This window comes from Hermetia illucens, chromosome 2 (genome assembly GCF_905115235.1).
Source record: "Hermetia illucens chromosome 2, iHerIll2.2.curated.20191125, whole genome shotgun sequence".
NCBI lineage: Eukaryota > Metazoa > Arthropoda > Insecta > Diptera > Stratiomyidae > Hermetia > Hermetia illucens.
Window position 1 is genome coordinate 55884051 of NC_051850.1, and position 16630 is coordinate 55900680.

At 39.0% G+C, this 16630-nt stretch overlaps 1 protein-coding gene across 3 annotated transcripts in view; it reads right to left on the bottom strand.

Moving 5' to 3' along the window:
* Positions 1-2069: 2069 nt before the first annotated feature.
* Positions 2070-16630, bottom strand: part of LOC119647804 (calcium channel flower) — a 33932-nt gene continuing 19371 nt past the window's right edge. Inside the window, exons 5-6 of one of the 3 annotated variants that reach the window (XR_005248943.1) lie at positions 16316-16544; positions 3162-3300 (exon numbers count right to left, since the gene is read on the bottom strand). Coding sequence is in view for 2 of the 3 variants with exons in the window: in XM_038049019.1 (XP_037904947.1) it covers positions 3159-3300 (142 nt within the window). In the remaining variant the exon portion in view is untranslated. Of the gene's footprint in view, positions 3301-16315; positions 16545-16630 lie in introns of all 3 variants that reach the window. The other 2 variants (XM_038049020.1, XM_038049019.1) reach the window with 2 other exon arrangements.

Below are 16630 nucleotides of genomic sequence, written 5' to 3' on the forward strand. Positions count from 1 at the left end.
GTACTAATAGGCGCTAACTCTTTTTTCATTAACATAACCCAGGGTGTCCGCAAGCTGGGCACTATCACTGGTAATATGAACTATAGTGAATGATGACCTCTTGGAAGAGCTAGCAGATAATGGAATAAAAGTCTGCTGGATGTATATTGCAATAGCAAACCCCATGATTGGTCGACAGAGCCTAACTCGGCCAAATTATCAAGGAAATACACAAACTTCAAAGACTGGGTCGTTTGTGTGTCACTAGGCGATGAGAAGATGCTCAATGGCTGGGTCCTTCTGGGATTGACTACTTTTCGCCTTCACCTCACCAAGAAGAGGCTTAGGAACATAGGGAGGATACTCACGGGGCACTTCAAGATAAATCACCGGCTGGGGAGAGTAGAGATATCTGCGCATATTATCTGCAGATTCTTTGGGCAGAGCGATGAAATCTCTAGACATGTTCCGATACAATATCTAACCTTTCTGCAAAGTATGTTAATGCACCTAGAAGAATCCTTGATACAAAACACAAGACTAAAACACTTAGAAATAGGAAACATCCAAAAATTCTTGTTGGTGATAGGATTGATCGACATACTATAGTTAATAGTAGCTTAGGTACCTCATAACCATTAAATTTAGTTCATTAGGACGCAGTGCACTTTTCCTTGATATTATTATTATTATAGTTAACTCGTACAAGGAAAATGACCCAAAGGACGAACGCTTGTGTGGCTACGCTCAATCGAGACATACAGCGAAACACTTGTGCGGTTTTCAAATTGCAGGACGTGATCGTTGGATTGACAAAACTGGAAGCTGTGTTTCCAGATACCCAAGAATCGCTATTAGTTAGTGCGAAAGAAAAAGGATCATCTGCTGTACTATTGTAATTTATATATGTATCCAAAAAAGTAGCCCCATATCTACTGAATTCAACAAGCGCCATTTGATGAGCCATTGATTATCGGGATTTTGAAGAAATATTTGTTTTGCTTTCTGCCAAGCAAGTGACGTTATTTCGTCGCCTCTATTAGAGTTGAGAAGTTTGATCTTCAAATACGAAGGACACCAACTAATTTCCACCATGATGACACACTGAAAATTTAGATTAAAAAAAGATAAAAAGAAGCAAGAAAAGATGTTTACGAAACGCCAGATATAGAATGTGATTAATGTTGGAAAAAAATACACAAGCTTGCAGGTCTCTTGATGAACAGGACCGCTTTGAGATTTACTCGTTGTCTCAAAGGTTTCTGAAAAATGGTGCCTATTGAAGCCTACTACGTTGTAGACAATAGGCTTAACAGAAACCAGGAAAACCAATTTGTGTTTGACTTTTTGTATTATTTGTGACGGCATCAAAGTTTCCTCTTCAGTAATGTGGTTTACATTGAGAATTTTGGTTCTATTATATTCGTAGGCTACTGTCGACAGAGTCTGCATTTCCGCGCAAACAGCGTCTTGTTTGGAACCAACAAGTTTTATTTTAAAAGAAATAGGCGATAAAATCGTGTGCAATGCATGTTTGATAGTCTTTTTGAATAATTCATTGCACGCATGAATTTTATAAAGTTTCATTTTCTTTACTTATCTCTTTCTTTACTATCTCTTACGTCTAAGTAGCGAGTATCGCAACGAGATATGCAAGCGTAGGTAAAAATGTTTGCTTTTCACAACAATCGCTGCGAATATTAATGCACAATAAACGAAGCGTTTAACGAATATCAACTGAAAAAATCGGCGAACGGGTTAGAAGCGCATTTTGTCTCCAAAAAATAAGTTTGGATTTGAATTCTTCTCATAATGTAGATCATTTTGCAATTCAAAAACGCTGATTGCATTCTAATCTTTGAAGTCGAGTTTTTGCAGCATGATCTACGTATATTCGACAGTTGGGTTGGTTACATCATTTGTTGTTACCTTAAAATAATAGTTCATGCTAATTGCAAGTCTTGAAAGTCGTCACAAACTCGACTCGACTGCTAAAATAACTTTAAATCATTCTTATCAAAAGTATTTATATATCTATATAAATTTATGGAATAGTCTAACTAAGATTAACTAATTAAAAAAAACGGAAGAATATTTTATCGCATTATCAATATCGTCGTTATTATTACATAAATTACAATACAATAATGTAAATATAAAATAAATTATTCAACTTAAACGCTATCAGTTATAACATCATCATTCAATATTATTTGCATACAGAGGTCCAGGCCGGAACATTAGTCAAAACGTGAATTGCAAACATGTTTTGCCAACTCATTCTTTCTTCTCTGTTCCGATCTCTTTCCTCGTGTTTCAATCAAATTCCACAAAATGGATAATATTCTAAAACTCTAACATACAGTATGGAATAATATTTTGCTAAATATCTTCATTATTAATTTATCATTACATAATATTAGTTAATTTAAGTCTCAGCCAAAAGAAGAATGATTTTCCATTGCGTTGTGTCAATATTAAGAATTCTTTCGTTTTCTTTTCTATCCAATCAACAACAGTCAATGACATGCAGTTTGGATGAGTTATGTACGTTGAATTCCGTTCTAAATGGTTTTATCTGTTTAGAGTCAATTAAATATTCTCACACTAAACTGTGAAGATAATGGCATATTTATAATCCTCAATGTCTAAGATATATTTCTATAGCAATCTCTTTCATCTTTTATATTTCATTTGTTTCTGTTTTATATATAGATAAGTTTCTGAATATATAGCAATATATATATGTATTCTCTTTTCTTCCTCTATTATCTATAGGTTTCCACTAATTCTCTGTATTGTTAGTTTTATGTCTCCCTAAGTGTGTTATTTCTTTTGTTATCTAAATTGTCTAAATTTGTATTGCGTAGTTCTATTTTCTCATGTTTCCGTTTCAACTTGTTACTGCCGAAATAAAACAGTGAAATGATTCATAAAAAAAGTCACGGGGATTTAAAAATAGTACAGGGTCTAAGAGGAATAGGAAATACTCGTATATATTTTTCACCCGATTCCGTGGCCGCTCCTGTTTGCTTTTCCCTTTCCTTATTAAACCAATGTCTTTTTGTATTCGTCGTTTACACTATTGAAAAATTGTTAGTCCTTGATTTGTTGTTACTATTTTACATCCATTACACGTTTATATTGTTGTGTTTATTATATGTTGTTTTATAAAACTATCACACATTGCTATCGGTCGCTACAGCGCCTGTAAATGAAAACGGTTGCGCATTATTTACAATGCTCGCACGATCATTAGTTGTTGGAGTGCCGGTGAAACCAGATTGAACGGCTGCATTACGCATTTCCTCGGCGGTTGCTCTAAATAGTGAATAAAGGAAATTGTATCCATTAGTACGAGTTTATTCTAAAGACCAAGCAAATAAGAAATAAAAATCATTTTTTAACAGCACATGCAACTAAGGAGATGCTAATTAGATTAATACACATAATGAGGATTATTTTACTATTACACCATCCAAAACGAAAACATCTTGCAATATACGGATGCATGCATGGGAGAAGGAGCTGCATCTGCAGAACAACGAATCTTTGTTTCAGATAAAGAGACAATAAATAAAAATGTCTAAATTAATTGCTACCTTAAATCCTAACATTCGTTTAAACTCCTGCTGAATTGTAACCTCTATTTCTTCTATGAACAACACTAAGGTATTAAAACAATGCAATATTAGGAAAGTAACATTTGACACTTGTCTATTGTGTCCACGGACGGAAATAAACTATGACGCAGAGAATTTGTAGTGTCCCCGGCTTTGCGACCTTTGCCTTGTCCTGGGACAATCTGACGGGAGAATGGATTTAATAATATGCAATATTCCTTCATTTTCTCCTGTCCTAACACTCTTTAACTTTCCCAATTTACTCCTTTCAATTTACCAATTCCCATCCCTACATTCAAATTTTAACTTTCAACTTCAATATTTAACTTTTAAAATGGTAATTTTATTTGTTTTACAAAAAGCCTAACAACTGGTTACTTTCCCCTAACCCCAAGAATTTATTTACATTTGAACAATTCTAAATTTTATTTTAATTTCCAAATAGTGCAAGCCAGTATTGAAGGGGGAAAAGGTACATTCAACTCCTTTGTTTGTACCTAAATTTGGAACGTTGTTTTTATTTTCGCAACGCAATGTTCCAACGTAGCGAAGAGATCACCATGTTCTTGTGTGCATGCTCTAGCCGTTCTTTTGTCGTTGAGCCGACATGGATTTATAAATTCAAGGCCTTGTTCAGCGGATTGAGCATTAGCGAGACCGAGACCGGCCAATCGAATGGACAGCTGATCAATCGGACATAGGGAAAGCGTTTTTGTCTTTCGGAGGAGAAGGAAGATTTCGTTTTGGCCATGTAAAAGGGACGCGATTAAAGGTTCACAGAGTAAAATTGGAAAACATTGAAATTGTCTAGAGGATTATGGGCGCGACGAAATTGTCGCGGAAAAATGTGCGTTTTCCGGCTGCTATAGCTTGAAAATTCTTGTGTCTATAAAAGCAGTGACAGCAATTCTGGACTGTTCGAAAAAAGGGGTCGCTACTTGCCGAGGAACTTACCTACCGAGATTAATTGTTTTGTTATTGACGAGTAAGAGGTTTTTGGATTGACAAAACTGTACATTTCTTTCCTTTTTCCTGGAATATGTTCGATAGGAAAACACGTAATAGTTGACCACACAAACAAAAAGAAACAGAAGTGTGCAAGAATTGTGGAATAATGGAAGCTTATTGATGATATTCAGTAAAGTCTTCAAAGACGGAGTTTAACCTCCTTTTCGAAAATAACAGCAAAAAACTATTTAGTTAACTACTACTGATCGTATCTCATAGTAAATATAGAAACTTTTAGATAAGATTTGCATAATATAATCCAATTTTTTAGTGGATATGGAATTTGGATAAAATTCTGGTTTTGTGTAAAACAAAACTTTAATCGATTCACTGTCTGTCTGCCAAACGCACTTTTCTCTAAAACGGCTAAACCGATCCGGAAGAAGTTTGGTGGACATATGGGAACTATGAAATCCAACGCATACAGTGAGTGACATAAATTTACGTGCAGTTTAAAGAGGAACTACCCATACATGTAGAGGGGAGATGTAAAAACTTTTTTCATCGAATATAATCATGTGGGTTATCAAATGAAAGGTCTCAATTAGTACTTTCCGAATATGATATTAGTTGTGACCGACTGACTGTAGATTGCAAAGTGCGCGAGTAAGGAGTCAAAATATACACACTTAAAATGAGACAGGATTCATTTTCGGAACTACCCAACCCAAAAATCCGAAAAAAATCAGGAAGGTGGGCTTAGATGAAATCTAGGCCTTAAAATATATCCCATTCCGATATCTGCTTAGATAAACTCACGCGCGGTCAAGCCGATATTTTTTTGTTTCCATTTTCACATCTAGCTCGCGTGCTGGTTATTTGTTAGGCTCGCGCGAATCCTCCTGCTCGTTTATTTGTCAGGATCCGATGCAAGCCTACACATCGGAAACGACACGTGAATTTTGGTAAAATAACACGTGGGGGATCGAAGTGTTCAAAGGACACCTTTAAATTTCCGAGTGTGGCTAGCACAGTAACGTGCAACTACGTGTCGACGAGGCACTTCGATGGAGTGTCAATAATTGCGGGCGGAACTTTGCGGTCAATTTCGCTATATTTTTAGATTTTTGGAATAGCTCTAACCTCTTGATCGTCTTCGGCCACATAGGGTGGCATTTTCTTCGATCTTCGTCTATCCCAGCAAGTCATTACAAATTTTAAGGCGCTCCATTTATTGATAGCTTACTAAAAACCATTTCACGAAGCTATAAATAATCATATTTCAACGATTAATGGTTCATATCAAAACATATTTATCTAATAATGACACGAAAGTCTGAGCTAAGGAAAGTTGAATACTGATAGAGACGTCTTACGACTCACTGTATTCCAATAACATTTCAGTGGCCAGAGTGAAGGAAGGGAATTTATTTGAGTAGCAGGAAGAAGACAGGTAGAGCTCTAGGGACTACAGCCAGAGTCTTATATATTCAAGTTTAAATCAATCCACGTCCAAAGCATGAATTTTGAAAGCCCCACTAGATTCTTGTTCCCCACAGAGGAATCTGTGAAAGATATATTGTCCACTTCAGTGGATAGTACACTTAGCGCATACGGCGTAGTTTGGGCCAATCTGTTCGTCTAGCAACAAAAAGAGAAGCTGATGATATGGACGCAGCTGATCTTATACTGGTATATGGTATACGTCGTGAACCTTGGAGAACTCCCAGGTGACAGCAAAAGGAAACACTGCGCAAGAAGGCTAAAATCCTTCGGAATAAGCAAAAAGGGGTTATTACATCACCAAGTGTAGGAGTATCCAGAGAAGCAAGAAGCAAGGAGACAGACTCATTCGGCGGAATGTGAAGCCAAGCTGATAATCCCGGTAAAACCCATATTTAACGCAACGAACCCACTGGTTAGCAACGATTTTCTACCACATATAAAACCACACTTACGAGACATTCTAATGTGACGGGTTATAAAAAAACGATTTCTTTTTTCGAAAGTTTTTACCAATGGCTGTGAGCTGGGGTCAAAGTTTCCCCTGCTTTTCGCCAAGGCGAATACTTGAGATAACAATTTGTAGATCTACAAATTTCGAAATTTTGTTACTACCGAAGTGTGAAAAACGACCCCCGCACTACGACCTGCTCTCTCTTTTGCGACACTGCGCCGTTGACCTGGGAGTCAATTTCTATCATGGTTTTGACTTCAAAATTTCGGTCCAGGCCAAGAAGCATTACAATTTTACATTACTATGCACTTCTGACATAATGGAGAAGGATGCTTTCTATGAGCAATTACACTGTTCAGGAGAGGCTTCCTAGAGCTGACATTATGGTCGCGATGATTAATCTGAATGCCAAAGTGAGCTCTGACAACAACTTGCTCGGACATATGATGGCGAAACATGGCCTTGGCAAACGTAACAATAATGGTGGAAGGTTTGTGAACATCTACAGCTTCCATTGTCTCTTCATTTTTGGCACATTTCTCGAACACAGAATTTGTTGGATTTCAAAAACAATCAGATTGACGATTTTACGATCAACAGTAGACTTAGGAGTTGTCTTCTGGATGTGCGCTGGTTGCTTTTCTTAGCTTGCGTGTTCGGTCCACCACTTCTCGCAGGGTTAGAGAACTGCGACATGTATACAATAAAAACGTCCCTTTTCATGATTTTGGATAACGATTTCACAAAATAACCAGCAAAACTTTCTCTTGGAAAGAGCGATATTTTTCAGAACTTGGATAAATAACAATGGATAGAAAGCAGGGCAGATTATCTTAAAGACGTCCTCCTTATTTTACTAAAAGGAGAAAATTCCATGGAAATCTACTTTCTAAGCCATTTATTTTTTTTTTTTCAGTTCGGTCGTGCGTTTTTATCATTAAAAGTTATAATGAAATGTCGAGAATGTAATTCGGATATTACTTTGTCGGCAATGCGGAGATAGATTAATAAACTCTTGCCATGTGATAAATATCACCTACGAAAAGAACTGGCGTTTTGTGAATTTTATGCGATCGATTGGGGTCGCTTTGCAAGCCATAAACAATTTTTGTAGATATATGAATATTGATAAAATTGTCATTTAAATCTCTGTAAGCGTGAATGCTGTGTGTGGTTCGTACAGCTGGTTGAAAAGAGAAAATTTTGAAAAAAAAAATGCTGGATATCTGGAAAACGAACTGACAATGGGTTGCGATCCAAGAGAGAATTTTCTTCTCTACTAGGTGTCATATCAACATTTGGGAGTTTTTCGAATCAAATTCTAGATACCGTCGTGATATCCAGTTTCGATTGAGCATGCAATAGATGGAGTGGGTAGTGCTGGTGAAATGAAAGTAGATGAGATTATATAAAATGTTTTAGCGGTCGATAGAAACGCAAAACGTAAAATATACCTATCATATCGTTGATGGAGATTCCAAAACTTGCAAAAATCTATCAAAAACTGTTCCTTACGGTAATAACTTTATTGTGAAGAAAAACAAATGTATATTGCATGTTAAAAAACGGATTGAATTAGGTTTGAAGTAGTTTGGAAAAATAGACAGAAAATGGAAAACAAAAGCTGCCCCTCTAACAACTGCTACTAACCAACAAATTTATGCAGGTTATATCATTGCACTATTGGTTAGCAATTCTATGACATCCTAATTAAGTGGAAGATATCCAGAGGGAAATATGGGCCTCTTATTACAACCAAATTTCAACGTATGGAAACTCTTAGCATCATTTCTGTCCTGAAGGTGCAAGCTCTTGGCAGCAGCATAAAGCCGCGCCTGGAAAAACGGAAGAGATTTTGAAGTCCATCCAGGTAGAATTGAGCCAACACGATCTGCTATAGAGCTGTTTAGGTGCTAACACGTAGAATAATAAAAGTTTCAATGTTGAATCTGGCACTATAACAGGTTCTTTTGCTGCCAGATCTTGGAAATTGCAATCCAAACTGTTGCTTACCATTCATGTTTAATGGAGGCGCCAATCCTCAAAATTTTCCGGATCGCAAGTAGAAAGGTTAGAGCGGCTGAAGAAGAGCTCTATGACTAAACTAAACTAAGTGTGGTGCTGACATTGCTGAATAGAAAAGGTATGATTTCTATAATTTAAATGGTTTTTCCTCACAATGTCATTTTTGTACCAGGTGCAGGTGATTTCTTAGAACCACCGGGAAAAACAAACTCAAATTTTAACACGGTATTCTGTATTATAACGGTTACCAACCAATTTGTTCATTGATTTTAATTTTTACTTATAATTTCACCTGATTCATAACGAGCAGAGTGTTTTTTAAGACTTTTGCAAGAAGTGCCTGCCGTCAATTTGCTCACTTTCGATGAAATGAAGAAGTGAGGGTTCGGACGATAGCAGCTATGACAAAGATGAAGAGACTTTTTTCGTTTTTTTTATTTCAGAACACCAGAGGATTCTTGACCTTTCTACTGGCAACAAGGCTGACAAAACTGCAGCACTGCATTTATCTTTCTGGTACAGATTAATTGTAAGAGGAGAAACGTCATAGCACCCGTTAAGTGTCTTGCGCCGTCACAAGAACCAAGGGATTCAATTTTCACGCAACTAAGACGATAGAAATAATATATTACAGCATATTGATTGGCAATGATCCAAAGCCCAAAGGGGTATTGTTTCCGGTGAATTCCCTTGTCTATCACTATTTTGAAATGTCGCCAAAAAAAACCAGTTAATCTAGTTATTTATAAACACTTGAAAACGGATCATTAAATATACACAGGTCAAGTCTCAAATGATTGCTATGAACTACGTTACAGTAACAGGGGATTTCGTCATTATGATTTTCAGAATTTGCCGTAATAAAGAAACTTCGGAATATCTCAAGTATTTCGTGCCCTAAGATAGAATGCTTGCTGCTCCGTTGCTATAGGGTTTCCGCCTACAAAAAGGTTAAAGGTTAAAATCAAACCATATAAACCGCGAACACTGCTAAGTGGAATCAAATCAGTATATTTCGAAATACATTTACTCGCCAAAGTACAGATCATCCACTGACCATATAGGGTTCAATCTACTTTTTTTGGCTTATTTTGAGTCGAAAATGGAACAAATTTCACGCCAATATTAATTACATCATTTATACTTATACAAGAGCATTATGCGCGCTTTTGACATCACTCATATAGCCCCGATTTATTTTCCACATTTCCATGGTATTAAAGAAACGAAAAGATTGTTTTTTGTTGATCAGGGACAACGCTTTGGTTTTTATTTGCAGATATCGATATTTCGGGAGCCAGTTGCTCGCTTCTCCAGTGCTTAAATCTCGTATATTGTTATAGTCTAGCTGAAACGAATGAAATCGTGTAACATACTTCCAAGCCCAACAATTTTTATTTAATTATATTTGAGATACAGGCCACACATCAGGCCACACATCTGTGAAGGGGACCATACTATAAACCTGGACGACTGGAGTTTGGTTAGCAACATGGGGTGATCAACTGAATTAAAAGTTATGGAAAAGTCAATATAAACTGTTTGGATATTTTTTTTTACATTAAAAGACCTTTCAATAAAGTTGATAAACTCTAGCAAGTTTGCGATAGACAAACACCTATATTGAAACCCACGATGTTCTTTCACTATCATGTCCTAGAAACAAGGCAAATAGCGATATTTTGCGGACCTTAAATCGGGTTCACTAATATGGAAAATCCACTTCAAAAAGTAATGGTGCCTATTGATTTGAAAATAAGCGGTGTCACTAAGAAATGATTATCAGGAATATTTGTTAATATTAAATAGAAGAGTTATTGCTATTGTGAGGAGCGTGAGCTAGAAGTCGAAGCGGGAATTCATGAAGGCTTTAAAAACACGATTTGGGATGGGTCCGAAAATATACAGCAAAATTAAGGTCACCCTTAACGATGAATAGACGATATTTGGCTGAGAGTACACCTGAAAGTGCATTAAGTAGCTATTCGGCAAGAAAGGTTGGATATGAACAAAAAAATTAAACTAATAATATTATGAACGGATCACAATTTATGAACAACGACAGTTAGTGTCAAATAACTGCCAGCTTCTTACTGGAGGAGTCAGGCTACAATTTGGAACAGTTGAACTGCTCTTCCGATAAGTGCAAATAGGGTAACAACAATGAAACAAATTGAAAAACCAGAAACTCAAAGCTTCAGCTATGAGAGATTTTGTGTATTTTTGGTGTTAAAACGGAGTAGAGTAGAGAACTGTTCCATTTGCACGTAGCTTGTAATGTATTATATATTTACTTACCACGTCAGCCTGTCAAAGGGTAGTATAAGTCCCAGGGCGAAACGTGGATTGGTACCCATGATGGAGCATAAAACCTGGAAAACGCCTGCTGAACCAACGCCAAAAGCTCTACTATCAAACCCTGTCTACACCTCCAAGTGGTGATCGCTGGGAGTTCTTTCTTAATGAAAAACTACAGACCACCAACTGCTCCTCTAGGATGGGGGTTAGGTAGGGCTGACAACCCTACACGGAAAACCGAATGTACGAAGCCACGGAAGGAGCCCCGGATAGGATGGATTTTAAAACAACAAATCCGGCAACGACAACGGAATGACGATTTGCGCATTTTCTCATGGAGCGTGCGCTCCCTGTACAGACCGAATGCTACTGAGCAGCTAGCCGATACCCTGTCCCAATATAAGACTGATGTAACAGCGTTGCAAGAGATGCGCTGGACAGGGACCGGTTTCCTGGAGAAGAGCCACTGCATCATATATTATAGCGGCCATCCAGTAAACCATGTACTCGGAGTGGATTTCTTAGTCAGCCAAAAAATGAAACCTGCTGTCGCACGAAATGGTTGTTGGAAGTACCTGATTTGCGCGGAAAGCGGTCCACAAACATACGTGGGCCTCTTCAAACGGGAAATCTGATTCCCGACAGAATGGGCATATTGGAGCGATGGGTTTAGTACTTTAATGAGCTGTTCAGCAACCAAAATATCGGGGAGTTGTAGCTCTCGCCAACTGAAACCGACGGATAAATGCTGCCACCACCAAGCATAGAAGAAACAGTCCGTGCAATCCACCGGCTTAAAAACCATAATTCGCCAGAAGCCGATGGAATTACAGCCGAATTGGTTAAATATGGAGGCGACCAATTACACCAAGTGGTTCATCAAGTGATGCTCAAGGTGTGGGCCAGTAAATCAATGCCTCACGACTGGCAACGAGGCATTATCTGTCCCATACATAAAAAGAGGGATATCACGCAGTGCAGCAGGTATCAGTGGCCGCCCCGAGGAGCCCAATTAGCGCTGTGGTGCGCCTTATTGATGACACAAACTCCTAACACCGTGACTGCTGTTATGAGAGCAGGGAGGCAGAGTCTAGTCGGTTCGGATCTTCAGAGCCAGCCCGTAGCATTCACGAAGGAAACAACTCTCCGATCCTGCAGCTAGAAATCTCACCGAGGTCCCCAAAGAATGGTTTACCCAGTGTCCGTAGCCTAACTCTAGCTAGAGCTGGGCAATCGCAGAGAAAGTACGTGAGAGTTTCCCTTACTTCTCCGCAGCTGATCCCCTATGGGCCAGTGCCCCGTGCCGGCCGCCATAATCTTGAATGCATTTGCACGCGTCTGGCATAGGAGCTCTCGTGATCGGGCTTGTTATACGCGGCCCAAATTCTCCTTGACTTGGCACAGCTCGTAAGCCTTCGCCATTTAAGGCCGCGGCTACTAGGTAGTGCGAGTAGACACCGCCCCTGACAACCGCCAGCGAAACACCGACTGTATTCACCAAAGGGCTGCCAAAAGTAGAGCAGAGCTTGGCCAATCCGTCAGCCGGTTAGCCCAATATACCAAGAACATCACCGGCCTATACCAAATAGTGGTTTACCTAGTGTTCAAAGCTAATCAGCAACAGAGCAGACTTTCTCTCTGCGGCAACACCGGATACCAGTTATTTCGCCGTTGATAATGATGACGTCAAACTACTCACTTTAGTGGGACATTGATATTGCACAAACGAGACAATTTTGACCCGTTATTAGTATGTTAGTCATCATATCACTTCATCATTTTTTCAGTAATTTTAGCATTTTTGTCATCATGACTGGATGTCGGATGACAGTCAACTCAGCTGTGAATGAGTACCTGATTCAAATCAGGGTAATAATCTCGGGCGGGTGCAATGCTGACCGCATTGCCTCCTACAGTGTATGGTATTGTACCGTGACGGTCTTGAATGAACTGTTCTAACACACTTCAAAGGCCTGATCCAATTTGGATTGTTGTCCCAATGATTATTATATTTAGCATTTTCCACCTCTATCATCAAATGTGAAAAATGAATCCAGCTTTGGAAAGTACTTTTCTACTATATTCGGCGAAAAAAAGAATTACGCCTCTATTTGCATGTTTAGGAACCTACTTCCTCCTTCCTAAACTCAACGTAGAATGATGTTACCCACTGCATGCAAGGGGATTTCCAATTCCCACCTTTATAACAAATTTCGTAGGAATAACAGGTGATAGTCCCGATGTGGAAAAGTAAAATAAGAAAAGAAAAAGAAAAGTGGAAAAGTAAAATAATTGAAGTTTTAGCCAAATTATGCATTATCAAATACTTGGTGCGAATAGTCATAGAGTTCCTTCGGGAGAGGCTGTTGTATTATCTTTCCGAGGGTAGACCTAAGACATATTGGACAGCCTGCGGGGTTCGACAAGGATCGATCCTTGGTACTCTTTTGTGATTAATAATGTACGACAGAATTTTGAGGTTACAGTTTCCCCAAGAGGTGATCGTTATCGTGGCACAAGGAAATCGAGATTTTGACAAACGATAAAATTGGGGAAATCAGATCTTGACTAGAAGGCGATGGTTTGCGATTTTGCGTTATGTAGCTCCTGTCTGGGCCTCGGCATTGGAACAAAAAATAAATTTAAACAAGATTGCGGGCCTATATCGATTAAATCCATGGTGAACGCCGTGCGCCTAACGTACAATATCAGACGGACCAGCCCGTGTGATAGCAGGAATGGTCCCTATTATGGACCAATTTATGTATAGAACCAGCAAATCCAATACCTATCGTCGACAATCGGCACGAGCTGAAGCAATACCAGAGTTGCAGAAGAGATGGGGCAACTCGCTTAAAGGATGCTGGATTCACAGAATTACCCCAAATGCCACGAAGTAGATTAAACGACGCCATGGAGTGATGGAATTACAGCCGAATTGGTTAAATATGGAGGTGACCAATTACACCAAGTGGTTCATCAAGTTGGGCTTAAGGTGTAGGACAGCGAATTAATGCCTGACGACTGGCATATAGTGCAGCAATTATAGAGGTATCACGTTGCTGAGTACCATTTATAAGATATTCTCCGCCATCTTGCTAGGCCAGTTAGTCCCATACGCCCAGAACATCATTGGCCCATACCAAAGATGCTTCACTCCAGACAAATCAGCAACAGGTCAGATTTTCTCTATGCGACAAGCGATGGAAAAACTGTTAGAATATGGACATCAGTTGCACCACATCTTCATCGATTTTAAAGCCGCCTATTATATAGCATAGCCAGGGTAAAACTGTACACGGCCATGAGAGAATTCGGTATCCCGAGGAAATTGATAAGACTGACTAGGCTGACCCTAACCAATGTGCGAAGCCAGATAAAAGCAGCAGGATCACTCTCAAGACCATTCGACATCAACAACGGTCTACGACAAGGGGATGCCCTATCATGCGTCCTCTTTAACCTGACCCTCGAGAAAGTGATCCGTGATGCTGAGGTAAATGCAAGAGGTACGATCCTCTTTAAGTCCACCCAACTACTGGCCTATGCTGGCGATATCGACATCATGGGAAGAACCACCCGAGACGTACAAACTGCCTTCATCCAGATCGAGTAAGGACGCGAGATCTTGGGCTGCACATCAATGAAGGCAAGACAAAGTAAATGGTGGCAACGGCAGCACCAAAAAGCAACCAACCAACAACATCAAACCACACTGGTCAAACAGGAAGAATAAAGATAGGAGACTACAATTCTGAGACCGTTGATAATTTCTCCTAAGATCGAAAATCACAACCGATAACATCTACGATGATGAAATCCGCGCACAGTTGTTGGCAGCCAACAGAGCCTATTTCAGCTTACAAAAACTGTTCCGCTCCAAACGTCTCACCATAGGATCAAAGCTCTTACTCTACAAGACAATGATCTTTCCAGTCCTCATGTATTCCTCGGAGATTTAAGTTCTTAGCAAGAAAAATTGCGAACTCTTGACCGCATTGGAGAGAAGAATCCTCCAAAGAATTTTTGGCCCCCTACATTAGGATGGATGATTCCGTAGCCTACATAACAACGAAATCTCTGAACGATACCATGACCGTCAGATTGTGGATTAAATCCGGCTCAATAGGTTACGGTGGGCGGGTTACTTAGTCCGTATGGATGAGAATGCAGCCTGGAAATAAGGGCAATATCTATTGTAGAAAAAGAAGAAGATGGAGCGATGGCGTAGGTCAGGACGCTAGACAGCTTTTAGAGATACCGAACTGGTGGACCTCGGCGCAAAACCGGGATAACCAGAGTTCCTTATTAAGGCAGGCCTAGACCGGATACCGGTTGTTGCGCCGTTGATGATGATGATGATGGAGTGATTAGCTACGACCTAACTCAATTCCTAAGCGGACAAGGAGGATATCGCATATATCTTTACCGCTTCAGGCATACCAATTGCCATATTGTCCGACATGCGATATGATTCTGGAGGTTGTAGAACATGTTGTTTTGAAATGTCCAATATTCGCTGCACACAAGAAGGCAGAAATTGGCGCTGAGACGCAGTTGTCACCCGAAAATATCGTGGACATGCTAATATGGAGGGTGTTTACTTGGTCTTGAGTCGGTTATGACCCCTTATAAGACTAAAACTGAGATTACGATCCAACAATAATTTGAAGATCTCCATCCAATTGGATAAGTTCATATTAAGACACCCCACTGGAAGTGAACTTGAATACTGTATACTAAGTAGGTGAAATCCTATAACCACTCGATTGCAAATGTGAACGATTAAGAGACGAAATGTGGAGCGTGCTGTGCCTAAGCTATAATAATAACGTTTGCCCTAATGCTACATACTTAAGTGGCTTGAACCAAAGTGAAGATACTCAACTGGAATTTAGTGTTATCTATCTAAACTACATAAAATTGACTCATTATTATAGTATGAAAACAAAACGCTTCCACATCTAGCTAAATTGTGCAGAATAGGAAACAAAGTCAGCATGCAAGTTACTTTACGAATGAGATGTACAGTGACACAATATCTAGGATGAATTCTTACGCGATAGTTTCTCAATAATGTAGACAATGTAGATGGATCGATTTGGATAGATTCGGTTTTTATGCATAGCACTCTGTTTAGATGATGCTTTTAGAGATCGAATGGCAAGACGACTTGACTGTTTGATGTTTGATTTGTTTTTTGGTTTTTTAAAATTTAGCTTTAGACATTTGTAGGAGGTATAAAATTATCCAGATTTATACGACTACAACGATGCTTCTTTAAAAGGCGACTGAAATTTCATATGATATGATGACATGAGACTATTAACATTATTTTCATAAACTTTTTTCTTAGTTTTTTTTCTTGTTTTTCTTGAGTTTTTCTTGTTGTCTTTGATTGTGGAAATTAACCGTATATGAGCAAATAACTTGATGTAGGTAATATGTTAACGCGTTTGGAAGAATAATTTGATGTGGTATTTACGAATGGAAATCAACTAGGTAAGATAACTGTAGGCTGGCTGACACGAAGATCGCGTAATAAATGAAACGAACAAACGAGCGATGGTGTTTTCTAGTCCGCTTAGATTTATGTTGGGCGCCATACGTCTGGATCTTCCATGAGGGTTGTATGCTGGTCGGTCGATGTAGGACCTTGTCCTGGTGACATTGTTGTCGGCGATGCAACTGCAGCCATATCTTCGCGCGTTCCTCTACTCGTTGACAATTGTTGTGGTGAGTAGTATTTTGTTTGGTTTTATTCATTGTTTTATGGTTTTGTTTATATTTTGCAAATTTG